General features: G+C 42.0%; 1 protein-coding gene across 4 annotated transcripts in view; it reads right to left on the bottom strand.

Annotated features, from left to right (window-relative positions):
* Positions 1–1,821: 1,821 nt before the first annotated feature.
* NIPAL3 (NIPA like domain containing 3) overlaps positions 1,822–25,368 on the bottom strand; it is a 31,374-nt gene continuing 7,827 nt past the window's right edge. For 2 of the 4 annotated variants that reach the window (XM_066575087.1, XM_066575088.1), the window contains exons 3-12: positions 21,632–21,700; positions 16,746–16,917; positions 14,623–14,682; positions 10,982–11,127; positions 10,706–10,802; positions 9,935–10,070; positions 7,012–7,100; positions 5,738–5,801; positions 3,886–3,980; positions 1,822–2,334 (exon numbers count right to left, since the gene is read on the bottom strand). In XM_066575087.1, the coding sequence (XP_066431184.1) occupies positions 2,147–2,334; positions 3,886–3,980; positions 5,738–5,801; positions 7,012–7,100; positions 9,935–10,070; positions 10,706–10,802; positions 10,982–11,127; positions 14,623–14,682; positions 16,746–16,917; positions 21,632–21,700 (1,116 nt within the window). In that variant the 3' untranslated portion in view covers positions 1,822–2,146. Of the gene's footprint in view, positions 2,335–3,885; positions 3,981–5,737; positions 5,802–7,011; positions 7,101–9,934; positions 10,071–10,705; positions 10,803–10,981; positions 11,128–14,622; positions 14,683–16,745; positions 16,918–19,948; positions 20,156–21,631; positions 21,701–25,368 lie in introns of those variants that run through there. The other 2 variants (XM_066575090.1, XM_066575089.1) reach the window with 2 other exon arrangements.

Genomic DNA, 25,368 nt, shown 5'->3' with positions numbered 1-25,368 from the left:
CCATAATGATCTAACCAGTTTAGTAATGAAGGGACCAAAATGTATAGGCACATAGGAGGTTGTGAATGAAAGCACCACATCTAGTATATTCATCATTTCACTTTTAGATTACTTCCAGAGTAATCCATGACATCATAAAGGCATATTCATCTTTGTACTCTGAGCATGCTTGCAGTGCAGAAAACGTGCTCTGCTGTTCATCATTGCCAGGAGCATCTCTGGAACACATGCTCTGGCAGTTAGTTCATCATTACTGGAGCACACTTCACAGAGCATATTCAGATTGTGCGAGCTGTGCTCTATCCAAAAAGCAGGGATGAAAGCGGAGCATCATAATGGTGGTGCCGAGTGCAATAGCTCGCATCCAATTTATCCTCCGCAGACAGTTGCGCAGCATTGAATTGATTGTAGCAGTTAGAAGCCATTCCGCTATGTGCTGATTATTTAGGCCGCTTTCACATCGGCTGCTTTTTACCGCGGTTAGCATGGTGTCACAAGTGCCGCAATAAGTGTGGTACAACGCTCCCATTGATTTTAATGGGGCCTCGCAGACCTACACTTGATTTTCGAGCGCTGTCCTATTTTTCTGCATTTTCACATTTTTTAACGCACCTCATCACCCATCATAATGATGGAATGCGTTAAAAGTACTGTCAAACGCTGTACCATACGTTCAGAAACGCCACTGGAAATCGCAGTAAAATACCACGGTTCCGAGCGGCGTTTAACTGAACGCATGTGTGAGAGTGGTTTTAGAAGTATGTATACTGAGGATAGAAGGTGAAGGGATTCTGTCATTGGATTTATACTTCCCAAACCATGGGCTGTAGGAACCCAAGACCAAATCCCATTGCCTCCACGCTGGGGGCATGCGATAACATCGCGAGAGCCCGGCTGGTTGCTATGGCAACAGGATGCCACATATCGGCGTCCTATATTGCCATAGCCTGTTATCGCTATAGTAAGCGATAAGGCATGGCAGGAGAGAAGTCCTGCCATGCCTTATCGTAGCGATCTGCAGTGCTGCAGTAAAAGTCCCTCAGAGGGACACAGATGGTGTAAAAAAAAAAAGTAAAGTAAAAAATAAAAATGTAAAAAAAGTTAAAAAACCCCTTTTTTATGCTTTTTCTCTTATTAGCATAAAAATTAAAAATCCCACATATTTGGTATCGACGCGTCCGTAACGACGCGTCCAATACATTAAACAGGCTTATTATCCTGCACGGCAAAAAGCATTAAAAAAATGCTAAAAAAACTGAGGCAAAATGCTAATTTTTAGCATTTTGCCTCCCAAAAAAACACGATAAAAGTGATAAAAAAAAGTGTGTACCCTAAAATGGTACCAATAAAAACTACAGCTCGTCTCGCAAAAAACAGGCCCTCAGAGAGCTCCGTCCATAGAAAAATAAAAAAGTTATAGCACTTTGAATGCAGCGATTTTAGAAAAAAAAAAAAGAATTTCTAAAAAAGGGGTTTTATTGTGGAAAAGTGGAAAAATCTAAAAAAAAATAAAAAAATTAAAAAAAAAGAATTTTGGTATCGTTGTAACTGTACCGGCCCGCAGAAAAACTTCCTTCAGGTACAGAAGGAAGTATTGCTACTGAGCTGTCTGGTTGCGGCTATTTGGCATCACGATAGGCTATTGAATCTCAGTGCCAAGTTAGAATTTTTCATTTTTTCTTCTATTGTGTTGATTCTTTATCTAAAGATGCTCAGACACAACTTTTGAATTACTGAGGTGCATGGGAACCCCGTGCACTCCTGTGGACTCAGGTTACTCTTTTCTGGCCTATCAATAAAAACTAGAGGATCACAAACACATTGTTTTCAGTTTCATTTTTTTATTGTTAGTTTTTCTTTTAACACTTTTACATTTTGTTCAAAACATGAAAATAAAATATAAGTTAAATTCTATTAAATTCAGCTTTATACATCAATCTTATCAAAGTAGGTAAGACATTTCATTGGACACAATCCACCGAGGTAGTGCTAAACGGAACACGAATTTTGCTACTTAAAAACAGCTTCCAATGGGAGAGTAAAAATAAACATCTGACATTAGGGCTAAAATTCTGTATATACATAGGGGGGAGGAAACAAAAAGGCTTCACTTAAAACTTTTTTGTCCAGTCCTTTAGGCAATTGCCTATTCACTCTTATTGTGTTCCAAGACCTTATAAGCTTGTCCGGGTGATGCTTCTTCTGATACAACAGGAAGAGTGGCTGGTGTATAGATTTCTGACAAACTGTCATTGCTTTGCAGGGCTCCATAGGAAAATGAGCTTCCAAATTCAGGTTGGATGGTACTACCGTTATCGTGCATGTTGATCACCCCTACAGCAAAGGAGTATACAGGTAATTAGATATTATTAATAATATTGCATAGATGCTTTCCACAATTGCTTGCTAGTTCTCATAGAGGGGTAATCTGCGGATAGAACGAGTTTGTTCATTTCCAGAGTATCTCAGGGTAAAAGCACAAGTGAAATATACATAGGTCACCATTGATTTCAGGATTAGTATAACCACCAGATTAATGTAGTTAGCAGGAGCTGCATAACCCTGCATTTTATAGTAAAAGTGGATCTGGACCCTGACTTGGTGACCAGTTCCAGGAATTCAACAGTCTTGTGTGTATATACTGTAGCCGGCTGATGCTAAGATCATTAACTATAGTAAGACCTTATGTTTACCCATGAAACTATTCACAGTAATCTCTTACTAATGCTGCTTAAAGGGGTATTCCTGCTCGGTGGCTTTTTTTTTTCTTTTCCACTTTTCACCCATCCACTAGATAGGTGAAAACTTATAGATTGGTGGGGGTCCAACCCGTTTCACACTCCGATTCTAAGAGTAGGAGTTCTTGTCTGCCCCACTTCCAATCACTGCTGTATTGCAGCACTGACCGGAGTGAATGGAACACAGTCTACAGACGCGTGGTGCCGTTTCATTTATTTTAATGGGGCTGATGAAAGTAGCTGAACGTTATGCTCACGCATTTGTGTCACCCCGTTGAAATTAACAGAGCGGGAAGTGTGCATACGCAGCCAGCGTTCCATTAGAAGTGACGTCAGTCTGGTCGGAGCTGCAGTGTAGAAGCGACTGAAAGTGTGGCAAAGAAAGGCTAAGCGGTCAAACCCCCACCGATCTATAAGTTTTCACTCATGCAGTAAATAGGGGAAAAAAAGCTACATCGCCGGAATAACCATATAAATTGCTGACAGTTTTAGGTGAATATTTCCTTTGAACACAAAAGTAGTAGTTTCAAGGCCCAACATTCTTTTCTCTTATATACCCTGTTTCCCCAAAAATAAGACCTGCCCTGAGAATAGGCCCTACACCAAAGATTAGCCCTAGCTGCATTACATTAAAAAAAAAAAGCAATAAAATTACTTACCAGGCACGGTCTAGATCCTTCCTGCTGCTCCCTGGAGCTTCAACGCACTTCTTGCAGTCCTCGGCCGTTCACAGAAGATCACTTCTTGTTTATGGAATTCATAAATCCCACCTTCAGGAAGCGGTGCTTTTGATCACAGCCATCATATTGGTTCATCGAGCACTGCATTGATTGGCTGAGCAGTGCTCGATGAACCAATATGATGGCTGTGATTGGTTCATTGAGCGCTGCATTGATTGGCTGATGGGCAATCAAAAAACCAAGCACAGCCATCACGTTGTGGAGGTGGGATTTATGAATTGGCCAATCAATGTGCGTTTTAGCGCGTCAGAGTAGGGTAGTCTGCTGCACCGTTCTGCACAGTAAGGAATGAAACGGAGTCCATGATCTATTACTGGACTCAAGCCTCAGATTTTCTAGTCTGAGCCTATAAGATCTTAGGTTTCAGCCTAACTTTTGACAATGGCCTACAAATATGGTATTTTTACCTGGCATAGAAGTAATGGCAACATAGGGTTCAAATGCTTTTGCCTTTTTTCTGTTCCTGGTGATGAGGAAGACTCCCAGAAATGCAATAAGGCACCTTTGAGAAAAGATACAATCTTTTGCGCTTACAAATAACTTAAAAGTGGAGTGTTTATAGCAGATACAACAAAAGAGTAACAGTTACACAACTCCTATCAATCAAAATATGAACTTTTGAGGATGTTGCAACTTCTTAACGGGAACCTGTCACATCCCCACAGTAGTATAAACGAAGTTATGGTGCTGTTAGGGGACGTGACAGGGAGCCAGGTGATGTATTTTTTATATTCACCCACTCTCTGAATCCAGCGGTGTCATCCTCTGAAGTCCTGATAACACTGGAAAATCCGACTCTTTTTAGAGACTCAGATTTTCATGCACGGCTGGGACTTCAGAGGGCGACACCGATGGATCCATAGAGTATAAAAAAATACATCACCTGGCTCCGTCAGATACCCCAACGACACCATAATTAAGTTTTTGGTGTTATGCGGGCATCACAGGTTCCCTTTAACGCCTTAAGGACATGGCCCTTCCCCCCCCCTCCCCATTTTCATCTCCTCCCTTTTAAAAAAAATCGTAACTCCTTTATTTATCCATCGATGTAGCTGTAGGAGGGCTTGTTTTTTGCGGGATGAGTTGTATTTTTCAATGGTGCTATATAAAGTACCATATAATGTACTGAAAATCTTTAAAAAAATTCTAAGTGGAGTAAAATGAAAAAAAACAACGAACTTCCGCCATCTTTCGGTACGTCTCGTTTCTACGGTGCACAAACTGCAACAAAAATGACATGATAGCTTTATTCTATGGGTCAGTACCATTACTATGATACCAAACTTGTATAGTTTTTTTTTTCTGTACTACTTTTATTTTTAAAGATATTAATTTTTTAAAATTATTTCCCGCTGTCATTTTCTGAACACAATAACATTATTTTTCCCTCGACATAGTTGTGCAAGGGCTCATTTTTTGTGGGACGTCCTGCAGTTTGCTTTGGCACCATTTTGGAATACATGTGACTGTTTGATCGCTTGTTATTGCATTTTTTTTTGGAGACAGGGTGACAAAAAAAAAGCGCATTTCTGGCGTTCTTAATTTTTTCTCATGACGTCGTTAATCGTGCGGAGTAAATAATGCGCCACTTTGACACTTCGGATTTCTACGGATGCAGCGATACCAAATATGTATTTTTGTTCTTATTTTAAATTTAAATTTTTTTTTAGTACCCAGAGGGAACAACAACATGCGATGCCTTGATCGTTTCTGCAGTATGATGTAATGCCATAGCATTATATGATACTGCGATTGGGCAGGCAGTCTATCACGCCACCCCACGGGCATGAAGGCCCCTGGCTGCCATGACATCTGCACGGCTCTTTGCGATCGTTCAGGGGATTTAAATGCTGCTGTCAAAATTGACGGCGGCATTTAAAGGGTTAACAGCTCCGCTTTTTGGAGCTGTTGTCGCCAGGTGTCGACTGTAATAAACCGCCGGCACCCGCTTGTGTGAAGAGAGATCAGCCCGCGATCTCTCTTCATACATACCCAGACACTGCACGATGTAAATGTACACCCTGCAGTGTTAAGGGGTTAAATAACATTTTACGGTACATTTAGCTTCTTTTTTAATTAATGCTCATTTATGCAGGGCCGTCACATTTTACGGAGCAGTAAAGAGAGCACGTTCAAATATGTAAGCCCGGAATCATAGTTCCATCAATAATAGACAAGCAGAATATTTACTGGATTGAGAAATCCTCCATAAAGCAGGCCTAGAAACTAGACATAAAATGGCACAATATTTACACTTACCCTAAAGCAAACATGCACAGATGTAGCACATCCTCATTGCGGAAGTCAATATAAAATACTGCTCCTATTGAAATAGTCAGAGGGAAGTATTCAGATGTCTATATAACTAGTAAGTAGATATCAGGTATACCATTTAAGGGGCCACTCTAGTGAAAACACATTTTTCCATCCCTGCACCCCTCAGCTGATTGCCGGTCACACCACTTTCAAATCTATCTCATGATGCATCAGCACAACATTAGCTAGAGGCTATACCATTCTGCCTACTGGGGAAGTTTATCATTACCTTCTTCACACAAATAACTTACAGACCATAAGTATACAGGCAGAAGGATGAGTTGTGTTCTCCTCTATTATAACTGTGTGACAGGAGCTGTGTGACCATCATTAGTAAATGTGACAGGACTGTCTGTATCCCTTTTAAAGCAGTTTCTTTGGTAGGATTCATGCAACAGCTTCACTTAAATTGTAAAACTGACTAGAAAAAGAATACATAACCCTAAGTAGATCTGAGCTAGCAAAACTGAGATCACATGACCATCTAAAGAAAAAAGAAGAGATCAGCTAAAAAGGAATAACTGTCCAAGGTTGCATTAGCTCACTTATATATACTGGGGGTATAGCTACATCCAAATTTTTTTGGATGCCCCATCATAGGGCCGATAAAGCAGATCCATACACTAGGTGCTCCTTAGGCCGCCTGCAGACGAGCGGGTCGGATCCGGCAGCGAGAATTCTCGCCGCGCGATCCGACCCGAGCGCCTGCAGGGACGAGCGCGTACTCACCCGCGCCTGGCGGCCCCGGCTCTTTCATGTGCCGGCTGCCGCGCAGCCGGCGCATGCGCAGCCCGGAGCCGGCGGCCGGGTGAGTGCGTGGACATGCCGCGGTTTGTTTGCCGCGCGAGATTTCGCGCGGCCAAACCGCGGCCGTCTGCATAGGAGTGCGTATTTTAATGCACTCCTATGCAGGCTTTCAGCGGCGGAAATCCCGCGGGAAATCCCGCGGCGGGATTTCCGCTTGTGTGCAGGCGGCCTTAGGCTTTGTATTTCTAGATAGCACTGAAGGAGACTATTTGCTATAGTGGCATTGGAGGCTGGCTTTGTTTATAGTAGCAGACAATAATAATAATAATTATCTTTATTTGCACAGCGCCAGCATATTCCGCAGTGCTTTGGAAATCATGGAAGACATACACAAAAGGAGTCATAACATACTGTATTAAACTAAGGTGGGGGGGTTTGGAGACTATAAGATGATGTCCTACTAAACGTACCTGCAGATATAGCGAAAGCTGTAGACATGATGTAATTAACACTTGCAATCAGGGCAGAGTCATATAACTGGGATGCTTGGGCCAGAAAACTGCAGTCAAACAGACATTTCTGTTATTTAGTTCAGAATATTAAAATAATGAAAAGGTCAAACATTCAGTCAAGCATGGAATAAAAGTTCTCCACAAAATTGAAAAAAAACACCACAGTATGGATTGGTTTCTTCAATAGTGTACGGAGTTATCGAATTTGGTGCTTGAATGGGCGAAGTGACGTGCACCAGAAGTACCTTGGGTTCCACAGACTGCAGGAGGTTCCGGGCTAGCATTGCTGATTAGTACTAGACAGAGTGGAACACTAGGTTACAGTTGCACTCTACCGCCCGGGTGTACCTGCATTCCACTTGTTACAGGGAAATTAAAAGGAGGAAATCCAATAATATTCTGATTACAAATTTATAAAACTACAATTTTTCCACCCCACAGAGGAGTTGTGCTCTACAAAAACTGAAAGATGCAAATTCATATATGTGTATGTTAAGGAAGTGCCAAAACTGTAGGAACGTGACAACCGATTTTAGAATGCAAATTGGGGATTATGTAAATACATAATTTTCCATCCATTTACAAATTGTAACTCTGTAAATCCCTAAATCAAATGTAACACGTTAACATCGCTTTTAGCTGGTTGCAAAATGAGTGTTTTTTTGCTCCCAAATTACTGATGCAACATCCAAATCTCCTACAGTTCATGAGAACCATAATAAAAACAGTGCGAGGTTCAAGTGTTGAGTCTGTAACATGGGCAGAATAAAAACCTGAATTATACCCACCTGAAAAAAAACCTGTCAAATATTACATATATGAAAAAAAAAATTTCTTTCTTTTTTTTGTGCAACTGGTTGAAAACGATTGTCTAGGGCTCAGTCAGACAAGTGATTTTTTTTTTTTGCACACCTATGTGCGCAAAAAAAAAAAAAAAAAAAAGGAGGCGTTGCACGCATGTTCAAAATCCGAGTGACCGAAACTCTATGCCCATTGCTTTCAATGGTGCCAGTGCTACTGCCGCCCCATTGAAAGCAAAGGGAGCGGATCACTATCTCCTGCTACAGCTGTGACAACTGCAGCAGGGGATTCCTTGGATGTGAAATCCCTGAGTGTTGTCAATGGGGTCGGTGGCAGGCCCAATTGAAATAATACAGAGAAGATGAAGGAATCCCCTGCCACAGTTGTGACAAAGGAACGCGATGTTCTCCCATTGCTTTCAAAGGGGGCAGTGCTGCTGCCACCGGCCCCATTGAAAGCAATGGGATACAGGCAACCCCCACAGTGATTTTTGGGTAAGGGCTTTAAAGTAGAAGCCCTTCCCTGAAAATCATCCCTAGCTGTAGTAAAAATAAATAAATAAAAATTACTTACCTAGAAGCGCTGTGTGAAAAATCCCCGCCTCCAGAAAGCACTGCCTTGAGCTGTGACCAATCAGAGGCAGCACTCAACTATTTAATGACAGCTAAGCGCTGCCTGTGATTGGTCACAACGCTCAGCCAATAAGAGGTTGTGCTCAGCCATTTCTTGAATTTTTTATTTATTTATTTTTTACTACAGCTAGGGATGATTTTCAGAGAAGGGCTTCTATTTAAAGCCTGCAACCCATTGCTCTCAATGCGGCCGGTGGCAGCACTGCTGGCCCCATTGAAAGCAATGAGAGAACATTGCGTTCCTTTGCCACAGCTGTGACAGGGGATTTTTTTCATCCTCGCAGGGAGTCCCATCATCACTGAACACTGCTACAGTGCTGTCACAGTGTTCAGCGATGAGGGGACTACCGCAGGGATTCTTCAAGTGCAGCACGGACCTTCCTATCTTTTGCAGGTATGAGTAGTTTGTGCCTGTAAAAGACGGACATGTGAACACATCCTAGGAAACCAATGGTTTTAGTAGATGCTTTTTTTTTGCGCACAATGGCGCCCTTACAGTGACAGTCAGTGACTAAAAATTTACTTTCTGATCGATGGAAATCTTTTCCATCTGTTCTAAATGTATGAGACATTCCGCTCTAGTAATAATCTTTAGTAATATGACTATAGCATGTAATGTGTATCGCCAGAGAAGTAATCAACATATTTTACTTGAAAGATCGCATGTGGACAGAACAGTGACAGTATAAAATGTTAATTAGTTTGGAAAATGCTCATCTTCTCATGCTATTTCTGAAATAAAAAAAGAACCGTATATATGACAATCTGAGAGCAAGTATGCTCTGTCTAATAAAAAGGGAAGGGAGGATGATAACATGCATAAACGTCCATGTTAGCCCTAATCCTGGATGATCTACATAGAGACAGGAGGAAATTGTCCACGTCTCTTCCTCTCTGCAGCTGTCAGTTTCTCGCAGGACTTTTCTTTCTCCTCTTACAGTCTGAATTGACAGTGAAAGGCTATTGAAGATGACAGGGGAAGGGGAAAAGGTTTCACTTCAGCTTCTTTTGTCTTAAGCTGTATATAAGGTTTGGATTTGTCCTGGACTTGTTTTAAAGCCAATGTTCTTAGCTTTAAAACAAGCCCAAAGTCAAAGCTCTATCTGCAATGCAGCCTGACATGGCAGTCTGTAAAAATACAGTGAGGAGTGAGAGCTGCAGGGAAAAAGTCATTAATAAAAATTAAGTTTGGCTTCTCTACCAAACATGTAGTATAACTAACACATTGGCTTCATACAGATATATTATGCTGACAAACAAATAATTAGCAGAAAAATGCTGTCTGTGTCTAGGAATAAAAGATGTCTGATAAGAGTTTTTTTTTATCACGTGCCAGCAATTGTTGCAAAGTAGCCAGTGTACCAAAAGAAGCAATCCTGCTAATTTTTCTATTACAGTACCAAGATAAAAAATCTACTCAAGCATTAAAACTTTTGCTGTATACTTACGAGGCTTGCGCAACAGCAGTAGCTACCATACACACAAACATAATGTAAAAAATGGGATATCCCAGCTGCATGGTGCCTTGTATGGAGACAATGATCATACCAGCAAGAGCCTTCACTGTGATGACTGTTGTGGACCCTGCAAGAAAACAGAACAAAAATATGTTGCTTGTATAGTTGATGTAAAAGGGTTTCAGAATATAAATTCCAGTTAAAAGGAGTATTCCAATAATATCATGTGTATTGGGAAGGAGTTAACCAATGTCTGAAAACATACAGATAAGTACTTTACATTGCTTTGTGTACATTGGGGTCCAACCTCTGTGACCCTTACAGATTACGCAATGCATGCCCTTTTAAGTTTTCCCTGCATGACGGCCCTCCCAGGAATTTGGCACCATTTATTTGAACAGGGCTCTGTGGCAGTTTCCAGTACAGTGGGTAACTAGGGCGCCAATGTGCAGGGAAATCACTTTATAAGATGGTAAAAATCCTTTAGAATGTGATATTTGCCTATTTTTTCAACTACAATAAAAGTTTTCATGGGGACCCGACTCCAACCTGTACAGCATGTCAAACATGTCGACCCCTACCACACCACTGTATTATAGACACATCATGGGCACACTAAAGTGTGACTGTATTACAGCTGGAGAGAACAACCAAATAATGTGGATATATATTTGCGCAACGGATTTGTGAGATAAGCTGTTCTATGATTCCTGAGTTTGAAAGTCTAACTCGAAAAAAAAAAAATTAAAAGTAGTAAATTACCCAACAACGCAACCAGCGTTAACAGGATGAGCAAATAATTAGCGTTCTTCTGTTTGTAGTAATAGAGCAGGAAACAGAATGCAAGTATTTCCATTAGCTAGAGAGAAATACAAAAATAACAGCTTGTTAAATATATTCTGTGAAAGCCACAAAACACCCATTGTCCTCCATCCAACGTGGCATTTAAAAATATAGATGGAGAGCCCCTTTCATACAGCCAAAATTACTGCCCTTTACAATCGGCGTCTTACATCCCCTTGCACTTGCAGAACTTACCATGTACAACAGGAACGGCCAGCTTACTAAATGTTTAACGATGTTCTCTCCAGTCATCTTCTCATGGCTGTTGGGCCCAAACGTTATTAGCAGGTATGTGCCAACGACTGCTAAGCCACAGCCTATAAAGGACAAGATATAACGTCCTTGTGGGGGATGGAAGACACATATAGAAATCAGAGGAGGCCTGGTTAGTGAACATGCAGCTGAAAATGTGCAAGTTACATGATCATGGAATCAGTAAATCATCGAGTGACAGTGCAGAAAAGGTAAAGGAGAAGTCCTATCGAGCAACAAATCAGATTACAACTCTCATTTCTCAGCTAGTCTTTGAAAACAAAAAACCCATTGGCGACCGTTCTATATTTCCCTTTCAGAAGTTTTGATACATTTCTGCCAAGGCGTATCAAATCTAGAAAGGAATCAGTAAGTAAATATGTATTTCTAAGTCTGCAAGTCTTTCTTCTAACTCCGAAAACAAATAATCCTACAGAAATCTGGCATAGAAAAACAGAAAATCCTTCAGGTTTTGTCTTGTCTAAGGCCGGCTTAACACGGGCAGATTCTGATTGCGGATTCCGCGATCGGTGACCGTACGGAGGATCTGTGGCAAAATGTGTAAATGCAAAGCATGCATTTTTGATTTTTCCTTCACAATCGTGAATACAAATTGCATATTCTGCGAGCAGAGGGGGAAAAAAAATTGTAAAAGATTTTTTAAAAATCTGTACTGCGCATGACTGATGGCGAGCGTTCACGGTAATCTGCAGTACAGAACTGACGGGTACAGAGAGCCCCTGGCCGGAGTCAGAGTTGGATTCTGCTGCTGGCTCCCACATGCGGAATCCAACTCCGCTGTGTGCGGCTGGCCTTAGGGTGGGCACTGTTGGAGGACACGAAGTTTAAGCCAAGAAGTGTAGCCTTTGTGGCCTCCATTGCCAATATAACAGTCGGTTAAAACAGTAGTTTTAGGATGACAACCCTTCTGTACATTTCCCAAGTCACTTGGGAAAGGGGTCCTGTAAGAGGTTCACCTGCTCTGATGGTTGGCACATCATCTGAGTGACCACCATGTACTGTGCCCGCTTACCCCAGCGTTAAAAGTCAAACGCCAGGATTGACAGAAGCTGGACCTGCACATAACTTTTCAAAACCTACTGTTTCACATTGCCTAGGACTGGAAGGAAAATAAAATGCCTGTGATAGTTACTGGTTTTCTATTTTTTCAATTAAAATATATGAAAGAACAGGTTTATTGAAGATGAGAATATCAGAGGCGGAAGGAATAATGTTTTTCTCCTTTGAAATAACATTGGGCAAAATCACCTAGTTAATTTGGTTCCAAATGGTCCATTTGGATTAGTAAAAGAACAATGTCTAAAAAGTTTAATGAATGACTGATACACTGCTAATAATTGTTCAATCTAGTGACAAATTCTCTTTAACCCATTTAGGACCAAGCACTGTAAATTTATGTCGCTTGGTCCCGGGCTTAAAGCCCAGGCTATGTAAAATTACGATGGGGATTTGAGCCTCCTGCTTCTGCAATCAGAGACAGGATGGGTTGTCAGCTGTTAGTCACAGCTGATAACCGGGAGGAGGGAGAAGTGGGTTTTAACCCTTTCTGACTCCTTTATTTAGTACACATCGCTCAATGAGCGCTCTATACTAAAAAAGTGAAAGTGGAAAACTTTCTTTCACTATGCGAGCTGGCAGTCAGTGTCCACTGGGTGATCTATGGCACAGCAGAGCTCCAGGGTCCTAGAAAACCCTGATCAGCTCTGCCAGTGACTAATGTCACTACAGGGGATGTTTTTCCTTATAACTGGGGCACCTATGGATGCATCAGCTACAGTGGAAAAATGTAAAAAAAAAAAAAAACACTTGTGAATGTCCCCCAGAGGTCTTACATGACATCATGGGGGACATGGATAGTAAATAGAATAATTACATAACTAGGTAGAAAAAAATTACAGAATCAAACAGCAATATATACATAAGGCTGGATTCAGACGACTGCATATCGTCTAGGTTTTCACACCCAGCCAATATACGTCGTCTCTCTGTGCAGGGGGGGGGAGCCTGGAAGAGCCAGGAGCAGTGCTCTGAGCTCCTGTCCCCTCTCTGCACTATTTGCAATGGGGAGAGGCGGGATGGGGGGTGGGGCTAATTCTCAGGACTTATCCCCGCCCCCGTCCAGCCTCCTTTCATTGCAAATAGTGCAGAGGGGCGAAGAGGGGGTGGAGAGGAGGCAGAGAGGGGGCGGGAGCTCAGTTCCTGCTCCTGGCTCTTCCAGCCTCCTCTCCCTGCAAATGAAAACCCAGCCGATATACGGTCGTCTGAATCCACCCCAAGAAAGATAATAACCCCAAACTGATGTTAACCAAAACCGTCGCTATATGCACCCTGTAATCCAAAACCACACATATTATATATCAAAATGTCCTTAAAAAAATGAGGACCCAGTTCCCATACTTTATTTTTGCGTAAACATAATAAAAAAAAAAAATGACTACAAATGTTTATTTTTTTACTTTTTACCCCCAATAAAACTAAAGTCAGTGAAAAAGATATTAAAAAATAACCCTATGCGTCATGGAAAAAAAAATGCAGGAAAAATAATTTTGGTAGCTAAAGGAAAAAAAAAAAAAAAAGGCAGTAAAACCACCACATGGGTAAAATCCCTAAAAAGTGTCTGGTCCTAAAGGGGTTAAAGGAATTTCAATATTTTTAGTGTCCCTTAAAAGAATGAGATTGTGTTATAAAAAGATAAACAATGGAAAGAGTGATGATTACAAAGAAAATCAATGTTTATCGCTAGAGCTTATGCCATGCCAAAGTCTAGGACCAAGTAGCCCTTCACCTGCAGTGGAAATCAGACATCTCTTATAGAATTAGTTGTGTCCAAAACTGATCTGTGTGTACAGTATTCCAATAGAAACCAAGATCAGAGCTGACAGGCAGTACATCCTGGAAGAGGCTGACGTAGACAAAAGTCATAAGGTATTACCTGTGTTCGTAGGACGGTGCAAAAATTGTCATAATAAGAAATCTCTAAAAATACACACATGAATATAAACCAGCGCACACAATGATCAGTTGGACAAAACTAAATACTTTCAGGGTTGATTCATGGCAAGTGCATAAAACATGTTAGTAAAGCAAAAATAAAGTCTCATTTATTTAGCAAGCAGTGAACATAAAAAAGGAGTGCCTTAACAGATGCCTTAACGTAAATCTTCATTGTTTATACTAATGACATGGATGATTGGAACCGTAATACAGTGACTTACATGAGGCCATAGTCTGGTGCACCCACTGTTACAGCCAGCAATCCTCATAAACACAAAGTGAACCTCCGTCTAACACCTTAAAGTGGGTCTGGTGACTCCGTTTTAAATCTAGCACATCTTCTTACAGTCCCCCCATTTGTGAATTTGGAAGTCCATTCTGTGGGCACAATATCTAAATGATGCCCTCATTTATTGGGATCTGTAGATCTATGCCTTCAATGAACCCCATTTGACAGATACCGGTTTACTTTAGTAAGTAGACTTCTAGGCATTTACTATGAAACATTACAATTGTTAAGGAGGACTGTAAAGAGTTACAATGAAGGACCCCATAAAACCAGTACTCACTTAGGAATTCCTTTGGTTTCCACTTTTCTTTAATAAATATAATGCCTATAATTGAGCTTGCTGAAAAAGAAGAAACAATAAGTCAGATATCTCTTTATATTGAATTAGCTCTGTCAGAGAGCATCCCTTTGACATAGCAGCTCGCAGACTGACAGTAATGCGCATAGAGATACAGAGCTCCAAACCCAAGGCTTCCCTTCACACTGCTATACTGTTAAAGGATAAAGTTCTGACTGACTGCAGCTCCACTAGGGGGCACTCTGGAGCTCACGATTTATACAACAAATTAGAGGAGTTTACAATGTTTTTGTAAAGTGGCTCAGTAAAGGCTCATTTACAGTGAAAGATAATCGCTCAAACGACAGTTTGAGTGACAGTTTTGAGCGATCATCTTTGCATAAGTCTAAGTAGCTAATTAGCTACTAAAGAGTTAATGCAGGCAGAGCAGGATAACGCCGCAATAGCTCGGAGAACAATTCAGCTGTTTAGAATATGCAGACAGGTGCATTGTTCTCGTCGCTTTCAGCTGGTGTTTCGCTGAAAACTGCCAGCGGGATACCAGCTGAAAGAATACTATCAGCGCCGCCCGCTGAGAAAATCAGCATGCAGCACTAATAAGAGTTATCAGTGATTTCTACCTGGCTAGAAATCACTGATGAACGAATAGTGCATGAAAAGTGATGGCAGCGCGTTTAGACGCAACGGTTAGCGCTCAAAAGATGGCTTTTGAGCGATAATCATTGTGTCTAAATGGGCCTTAAGCTGCACAAACATAAAAGAAGCCATTAACACCTCAACCCATCACCTGCTACTAGCGAGATACTGGGGACATGCAGCCCCTGCAGCCAATCACTGGCTGGTGATTAGCAGCAACAATTATATGTATTTGTGTTGTGACTAGAGATGAGCGAGCATACTCGTTAAGGGACAATATCAGAGCAAGCATTTTCCTTTTTGAGTATCTGCCTGCTCGTCAGAAAAGATTCAGGTGCCAAATCAGTCTCTCCCCCCCCCCCCACATCTGCTCACTCCCGCAACCCACCGCTCACCCCCGCCGGCACCCGAATCTTTTCTGACGAGCAGGCAGGTACTCGAAAAGGACGATAATCGCTCGAGTATTGTCCCTTAACAAGTATGCTCGCTCATCTCTAGTTGTGACGTCATTACTGCTGTAGCAGGAAGTCAAAAGCAGTGAGCAGGCAGTGGGGGACGGGAGTAATAGGGGGATTAGGTGAGGAGGAGTCTGGCTTTTTAAAAACACCATTGACCCAATTTGGAGCAGATATCTCTCTCATCGCTTTTCTTCTCTCGATGCTTCTCTCCCTCGCTGCTCCCTCCTGCTATTGAAAGCAATGGGAGAGCTCCGCGATCCTTTGTCGTGGCTGGGGGAATCCTTCATCCCCATAGTGATGCGAGGCTGTTTTCACGTGAAAACGCCCTACATCCATGGGGCTTTTTACATGGCGGAAAGTGCAATAATCAGGCCGTGAACCACGGCCAGTTATCGCCCTCACCCTGGTGAAACCGGCCTCACTTTCTCCTCCTCACCACTCCTGTCTTGTGCTGCTTAGCAACTTTTCACTTTCTTAAGCGCGCACCTTGAATTAACATTGCAACTTTGAGCTGCCCTCACAGATGTATCAAACTCAAATTTTAGGATTTTATGGCGGAGGTGAGGATGTCACTAGTCTAATGACACCAAAATCATCCACCAAAAGGTCACACAAAGGGGTGAAAGTGTACTCCAAGATTTTACTGCTATCCCATGTACTCTTAAATGTTACTTTTATTGGTGGGGCCGATTCCCCCGACTTTTCCTGCTGATTGAACCAAGCGTCTGTATAAGTGTCTGTACGAATGCTGGTTCAGGCACAGGCAAGAAGGAGAAACCAACAAGCTGCCGAATTGTTGGAAAAACAGCCTAATTTTCTGGAGTAAGCATACGGAAGCCTTCAGTTTGAACGCAATCTGACAAAATGGAAAGTGACTCTGCTAAATACAGCAGCACTAGATTTGCCTACATACTATACAGACTCTTCAGATCAGCATTTGCATCAGCCAAAAGCATCGTGATGGGGAGGAGGCGTACTCATGCCCAAGAGGTGTTTGCCTAAAGTACTCACCTATGAGAGAGACAGCGCTGAGGGGCACAATAAGAGATAGGGGGGCAAAGGCATAGGATGAAAACACTGCTATCTCGCCCAATATCATCAGCAAGAGACCGAGCCACCATATCTTCGTCTTGAAGTAAGAACGAGGGTCTTTGGATCCAGCTAACCGAACATGGCTGTATTTCTAAACAGGAGACAAAGTGGTTTGTTATGGCTTATTTTCCGATACACTTTAACTAAACAGGTCTTGTAGTTGTAGATTAAATTTAACCCTTTCAACACCATTTCTCACATTGTTTTACTAGTGTGCTTCCTGCCTTTAGGCAGTATATGGGATCTGTAAGTAGGAGCAAAGCATTCATGTACAGAATTTTTTTCAGTAGATGTAAGAACAGACAGAAGTGAGAATAGGTAGACAAAAAGGAGTACACGGGCGTCCGCTTCCGGAGTCCGCAGCAAATACCGCCCATAGCATGCAATGAAAAAAACGATTATTCCTGCCCACGAGCAGAAATCAATTGCGATTTTCCACTTGGAGCGGGGAGAAAAAAAAAAATAAAATATGCGGCATGCTTTATTTTTAGGCGGATTCCATGGAGATGGTTTCCAATGAAGTCAATGGAAATAGTTTGACCCGCTGACCTTCAGCAATCAATATTGCGGAAAGGTCGCTGGATCCAGGTCATCGGTGTAGCAAAACCTGTACTGCACATGTGCGCCGGACGGACCATCCGCAGCACAGATTAAGAAGATTCCAAACAGTTACGTGGTGTCAACGGCCAGTCACAGGATCGGATTCTGCTGCAGGATCCCACATGCGGAATCCGACCTGTTTGTGTGCAGGCAGCCATAGACAGAAAATTGCTCTTACACTGCTTTTGGCAGAAGAAGACTGTTGGAAGAATTCTGCCATTTTTCTGTTTTTGTCTACTTTGATAAAGCTAGGATTACTTGTGCAAATGAGGTGTCATCCTAGTACTGTAGTTGTAAGGTGCCTTTTGTAACCTGGAATGAGGACTGCTACCAGGATGGTCATGGGGGTATTGACTGCAGTTAGCATTTTAAGGCTGGGTTCACATGGGACAGAAATCTTGCAGAATGCCCGCAGTGGGAACGCACGGTAATTATGCAACGTAAAGGCTGTTTCAAAACCCGCACCATTTGGTACAGGTTTTGAAGTGGCTTTTCAGCCAGTATGCGGAAATCTGTCCCCATAAAGAGAACAGAGTTTGCAGAAGAAACTGCGCCAAATTTTACATGTTGCGGATTTGAATTCTATACCATATGTCAGACTGTCAGCAGCGTGTGACCGAGATTTTTGCAAATCCACAGCAATTCCGCCCTGAGTGAACACAGGCTTAGGGTACATCTACATGAGGTGCAATTTATGGATTTGGCAACATACACTGTGGATTTTCCACACCCAAATCCGTAGTATATTGTCAATGTGGACATACTTGAACACTGACTGGGACTATTTTTATATGATTTACACACAGATGTAAATATCTTTGTATTTGTTTTCATAAACAAATACCAATAGACCGGCTTTACACGGACAGGTTCCAATTGCTGAATCTGCGATCGGCATCAGCAGCCATTCAAAGCATGTAAATTTGCTTTTTCGCTCACACTCGCAGATACGAATTGCGTATCCCACGATCAGAGGGAAATAAAATTTTTGCAGCATGCTCCATGTTGCAGTGGACTATGTGCCGACGGCCTCCATTGAAGTCTATGGAGGCTGTCAAACCCACAGCCCATACGCAATTACTATCGTATAAGGGACGTGGATAGTCGTATCATTGCTTAAGGCCCTTTTAGACAGGACGAACGTCGAGCAAACGATGCCTGACACTCGTCCACTCGCATACTAGCTCTTGTGCTGCTCCTAGTATCGCTGGCTCTCATCAGGGAGGCTGCAGGAGATTTGTCTCCTCTCGCTCCCCCGCCCCTCTCCATTGACTTAACATAGCGGACGTTCAAAACTGAATGGCTGCTATTTAAACTGAGCGATCAGCTCATCGTCCATCGTTTATGCAGCATGGACGATGAGCTGATCGCTCAGTGTAAATAGCAGACGTTAGGTACTGAACGGCCGCTATGTTAAGTCAATGAAGATGGGCGGGGGAGCGAGAGGAGAGAGGAGAGAAATCTTCTGCAGCCTCCTCGCCTACCTGCTGGTTGCTCTGTGAGCAAGCCAGCTGTACTATCTCCAGTGTAATAGCACGGGAGTGAGGACACACACGTCCCGTTCCAAATGGATCCTAAGCGACAATTGAAACCAATGGGAAAAAAAACAAAACACGGATTCGTTTTTTCTGCTTTATTTCAGTTTCTCTCCACCAAAAATGGATCAGAGAGATGGAAACTCTCAACTGAGCCCCAACGCAGGTGAAGAAGCAGGCAGACAGCACATGTGGTAAACTTTATTACTACACTGGATAACAGAGCTTGGGAACACTGAGCACACATAGCACTGATTAGATAGAAGATTTCACAAGAGCAAAAAAAAAAAAAATCACCAGGAAAGATCTCAAACAGTAATTCCAAGTGAATGGACTTTCCTGGTTTTCTGGCACACACCCTGGTCATTCCCATGCAATCCATTGTTTACACAAAAGCAAGAGCCCTTGAATACTGATTACAATGTACTCTGGACTTCATTCTTGTGACAAAGAAGAGCAGGCAAAGAACAGAAGGAAACAATTAGGCTGGGTTCACACGGGGCGGAATGTCTGCAGAATTTCCGTGCGGAAAGTCCACACGGCAATTTTTCCCACGGCTTCTAATCCCAGGATTAGCCAGCAAAGTGGACGAGATTTTGCAAAAATCTCGTCCACACTCTGCGGTGCGGCCAAGCCGCACGAAAAATGTCATGCGGTGTGGAATTCAATTCCACAGTGTGTCAATTGTTTTGTCATTTACACGGCAGTCCCTCTCCTCTCTATGGGGAGAGAAAGCCGCAGCGGAATTCCGAAGGCGAAACCGCTCCAAAACCCGCAGGTGGCCATTCTGCGAGAATTCTGCTGGAATTCAGTCCCATGTGACCCCAGCCTTAGGCTAACTTTCCACTGGATTTGTAGAGTCTATTTGGTTTATGCACAGGAAAGCTCCTGGCTCATACTTCAAATGCATCCATATCCTACTTAGAGCGTGTTGTACGCAAATGCATATACAATGCCATCTGTTGGGAAATCCTCTGACTTCTGTACCTTTCACACGGGCGACAGTTGTCTAATCAACTGCACGAGCGCCAACGTCACCGCTAAGGTCGGTAGCACTGGTGTACAGCGTTCACACAGAAAGACCTCACCGCTGGATCGCCAGCTTCTCATTGGATTTCTCACTTATCGCTTCACCTTCTATGAGCGTTTACACAAAACGAGAAGCCAGCAATCCTGAAAAGTCAGCTGAACAACCTGTGAACGAAGAGCGAGTGATTTTTTTGCATTTACACAGAACGATTAACGCTCAAATTAGTTCATTTGAATGACTTGAGCGATTATCATTACGTGTATATGGGCTATTACACTGCAAAATCTAATTATTTATTATCAGCAGAAACATGATTATTAACCCTCTCACTGCCTGGGCTTTTTTGACATTTTTTATCACTAGTAGCCAGAAGAATTTTCACACTTTTGACATATGCAGATGAATACTAAAAAAACCCACAAAATTAAAAAAAGTTTATGCTGAAAACCCATACCCCTATATTTTCTGGAAGTAGACACCTTGGTATTGTAAAAATGCCACTTAGAACTTTATACACCTAGATACCTTAATGCAATTTTGCATTAAAGTGTATTTTTTTAATAACATTTTTTTTTTAAGTTTATATTAATGGCTCAAAGTGTGCCCTAAGCAGAAAATTACATGGACAATACCCCCTAAAATAAAAGTTCAGCATGTGCAGAGTTCATATACATTATTTAGGCCAATGTCTACATGTACTTATCTTCAGAAAATCACCAGAACTAAAAAGGCCAAAAATCACACAACTTTGTGACATAAAGAAATCTTTTTTATTTTGCATTAACATACATTTGCACCTAAAACTCACATAAACTTGCTATATCAACTTCAACTTGCTGTATCTCAGATTACATTGCTGATAGAGAACAGATTTGTCTTGTTTTAAAAATCAAGAGTCTTCTTCTTAAAACAGAACCAAAATCAAAGCTCTTCCTGCCATACAGACTGAGATATTGGATGTAGAAATATGGTCGGAAGTGAGGACTTGAGCGAGATCTACAAGTATATACAATTCTCACTTCAATCAACTATATCTCTAGCTGTATTGCTTGTGGTCTTGTTATGAAGCCAAGATTCTTAGTTTTAAAACAAGACCATAACCCTGAAATATAACCATTTGAAGCAAGAACGTATCTTATACATGCTTGGCTATTGAAGTGCCACTCTGCATGGACATAGAACATATATCCTTGGCAGGGAAAGGGTTGAACATCTGTTCATATTTACTGTAAGCCACTCCAGCAATCTGCACATAAGGCTCAGGTCATCCGAGCCTATGGCGCATACCAGCCAAAAAGAGGCCGAAAGAAATTTTGTTTGGCCTCTGCTGGGTGAATAGGGGCCTGTGTACATATCTGGAGTCTTATGGTTTAGGGCGTGTGAACTGTATTATTAGAAAAAGTATATTCATACTGTTCCTTTCATAGGCAAATGCATATGCAAATTAGAACCAAATTAAATAGCCAATTTTGCAAAGTAGAACAGATCGATGGACTTTACCTTCACATCCTACATCACAGAGTATTGGGGCATAAGAATATCTGCTGCCATTAACCAGCTAAACTCATTCCATAAAATGACTTAAAGGGTAATCCAGGCATGTCATTCCTCCTTTTGGGATTTTGTTTCTAATGTCTTACCTGTAAGTTGAGTCCAATACTAATAATAAGATGCCCGAATATGGCCAGCAGAGATCCAATGAGGTTGTCCTGAAAAAAACCAAAACATCCAGTCAAGTAATTTGTAGACCTTCACAAGCTAAAGGCTCTTGTACACTGTGTGCCACGGCATCACGGCTCTGTTGACCACTGTATACCACTTTGTAAGCAACCGCGTTTAAGATAGTATACGGCTGGCTGTCCACGGGTGTGGCATTTTCCCGCAGCGGATTTCCGCCACAAGAGAACGCTAAAGTTACCGCAATTTTCCGCAATGAACCTATCATTGGAATGTAACCAAACAGTTGCATGATTTGATCAGTTAAAGGGGTTGTCCCCAAAAGAAGATTTATTATTATATTAATGGCACGATGTAACTACAAACCTTTTTTTGTCTTTACACTTATTAAAAAAACAGGGTAAAAAGCAAGAATGAGCAGGTAGAACATTTAATGAGGGGGGCACAATAGAAACAGCAGGTGGCGCTATTCTAACATTTGATGTGGAATATCTGGGGATAGAAACATTAACATAGATGTCTGAGGGCTTCTTTTTTGTGGGATTTGTTGTGTTTTTTTTTCCCAATGGTACTATTTAATGTACTAAATTCTATTTAATAACTAAATTCCTCCATCGCCGGTGGGGGTGGAGGGTTTGTTTCTACAGCATACACACTGTGGCAAAAATGACATGATAAATTTATTCTGTGGGTCAGAACGATTACTGGGATACCAAACTTATATAGGTTTTTTTTTTGCTGTACTACTTTTAAAATATAAAATATCTCTGGAAAAAATATGTAATTAAATTTCCAACGTCATCTTCTGGCAGACATAACTTTATTTTTCTGTCCACATAGTTGTGCAAAAGCTTATTTTTTGCAGGACATCCTTTAGTTTCTACTGGTTTCAATTTGGAGTACATATGACTTTTTGATCGCTTTTTATTATATTTTTTCTTGGAGATGGGATGACCAAAAAAAAAGTGCAATTCTGGCATGTTTTTTCTGACAATGCTCACCATGCAGGGTGAATAATGCCCACTTTTTCAGACACAGTGATACCAAATAGTTTTTTTTTGGGGGGTGGGGGGGTGGGGGGGATTATTATTTTATCATAAATATGGCAAAAAAGTTTGTTTTCTTAAACTTTTATTACTTTTTTTTTTTTTTTCTTAATAAGACATTTCTTTAAAGCTGATTTTTACTTTTTTTTTCTAGTCCCCATTAGGGCCAAGAACTTGCGGTGGTTTGATCACTCCTGTTCCTTACATTATACCATGATCTGACAGGCAATGTATCAGGTCACACCACAAGTATATCTTGAAATCCAATCTACAATGGCAGTCCTGCGGGCTTTTAGAATACCCCCGGCTGCCATGGAGACCACGATTTCATCTCATCAAACTCCAATAGGGACATTTAAATGCCTCTGTCAGAATTGACGGCAGTATTTAAAGATTTAACACCTGTGACCAGCGGTTGAGCTAGTAAGAGCTGTTACAGATGGGTGTTCGCTATAAGAAACAGCCAGCACCCTCATTGTATGGAGCGGGATCGACCCCTGATCCTCTTCCATAAAATCCCTGAATCTCCATTATGTAAATGTACATCCTGGAGCGTTAAGGGATTAATAAGTGCAAATACAAAAAATGTTTATAATTATGGGCTGAATTTCACTAGAAACAATATATTCTATGGGACAACCCCTTTAAATTTTAATACGAAGCAGAAAGAGTCTGCTCTAAATGAGTGCAATAATTGACAGGTGGTATGGATCTTAAATCTGCACCATGTGAATTTATGCTGGCTATTTTCAGTGCGGATTTCACCTCTTCAAATGAGGTGAAATCCGCAGCAATTGGTGGAAAATTTCTGCTGCAGAAAACAACCGACGTGTGAACTGTTTAATGTCAACTGCTACGTGTAAAAGGTGTATCTCAAGGTGAAGCAAATGACCTGACACTTGGGCAGGTGCAGCAAGAATCTGAAAACTGGCTGGAGGCGTATGGATAGAAATTGACATTCTTAACCTGCAGCACAGACTGAATTTACTGTATATATCTGTACCCCATAGTTCGGTTCACACAAGTTAGCCGCATTTTAATGCTCAGGAGCTTTTCTATAAAATCCCTACAAAGGCTGAACATGAAGAATCTTGCCAGGTATGTTCTTATTAATCCTGAAATACCAAAAATTAATTAAAAAGAGAGTCAGCCAGCGGTCTTACAGATGCAAAACTTCTGATACAGTGGATATAAAAGTCCACACCCCTGTTAAAATGCTAGGTTTCTGTTATATCCGACAAAGATGAATCATTTCACATTTTCAATGTGACCCTTTATCTGTACAATTCCATTGAAGTCTATTAGGGTGGAGAAATAAGATAACCAATCTAAAATAACGTGTTTGCATAAGTGCGAACAACCTCTTATGTTGGGGGATGTGGTTGTGTTCAGAGTTAGCCAATCATATTTAAACTCATGACAAATAGTAGTCGGTACTCCGCTGTCATAAGGTAAAGGGATTCTGATTTCCCCCATATAAAGGTCAGCTCTAGAGATGAGCGAGCACACTCGGTAAGGTCAGTTACTCGAGCGAGCATTGCTCTTCTTGGGTAACTACCTTCTGGGGGGGCGGGGGGGGGGGGGGGGGGAGAGAGGTCTCGGAGGAGAAGGCAGTTCTTGAGAAGAGCGATGCTCGCTCGAGTAACTGACCTTACCGAGCGTGCTCGCTCATGTAACTGACCTTACCGAGCGTGCTCGCTCATGTAACTGACCTTACCGAGCGTGCTCGCTCATCTCTATTCAGCTCTTCTAGTAGGATTTGCCTGACATTTTCTTAGTTACACATCAAAGGGATCTGATTGCTGAAAGGTATTGTTAAGGTTGTGCGTCTGAGACCTGTGGTTCAACAAGCTTCCTTGTGCACACCTTCACAGGTAGGGGTTAATTGGGCTGGCTGGGTGTGGTATTCTCTACCAGCCAATCCCCCTCGTATGCGGCAGATAAATAGCAGCAAACTCTTGTGAGAGATTGCTGGTCATTTTAGTTCTTCACTGTTAATCCCACTCAGAGCTGGTGTGTGCATGCTTGTCTGTAGTATCCCTCTTTCCCCCCTCTGAAGATGGTCTGGGCACCTGCCGTCCCTCCCCTCCTTGCATTCTAGGGTGCGTGCATTGAGTAGTGTGTAGTACGGTGACCACACAGGTGCAGGCGGCCTGCAGGTTTCTCCCTATTCCTGGGCAGGTGTGGCCTCCAGATGTCTGATGTCCTTTGTGTGTGTCAGACGGGTGATGCCTGACACTGTTCCCTATGTCAGCACAGTGGCTGACTCTCTATTCCCCCGGTGTGAGGACACTTGGATTATCTATGGTTTACCATCTGTATGCATGTGAGCTCTTGGTGGGGTCCCTGTTATAGGTTGTATGCATAACCATGTGTATTGGTGTGAATAGTGACATGTGGTATGTCTGTGCAGGTGGCCAGACATGTGCTTTTATGTGCAGTCCTGTTCTGTGTTCAGTATGTGTCTCCAGTGCATCTCTCCAGGTTCCCGATCAGGGATAGCTAGGTCCCAGATGAAGACAGTGGGGCTGACCTTATCAGGACAATTACCCTGCTTTTAGGCAGGGGTTCCCCACTTTCCCTGATTAGTGAGGGACAAGGGTCCTTCCATCTTAGCCTGGAGAGGTGCAACTGGGTCCCTGCTACACATGATG

The sequence above is a fragment of the Eleutherodactylus coqui genome, chromosome 1 (assembly GCF_035609145.1).
Source record: "Eleutherodactylus coqui strain aEleCoq1 chromosome 1, aEleCoq1.hap1, whole genome shotgun sequence".
Lineage (NCBI taxonomy): Eukaryota > Metazoa > Chordata > Amphibia > Anura > Eleutherodactylidae > Eleutherodactylus > Eleutherodactylus coqui.
The sequence above is the reverse complement of the archived record's forward strand: the minus strand, read 5'-3'. Positions and strand labels throughout refer to the sequence as shown.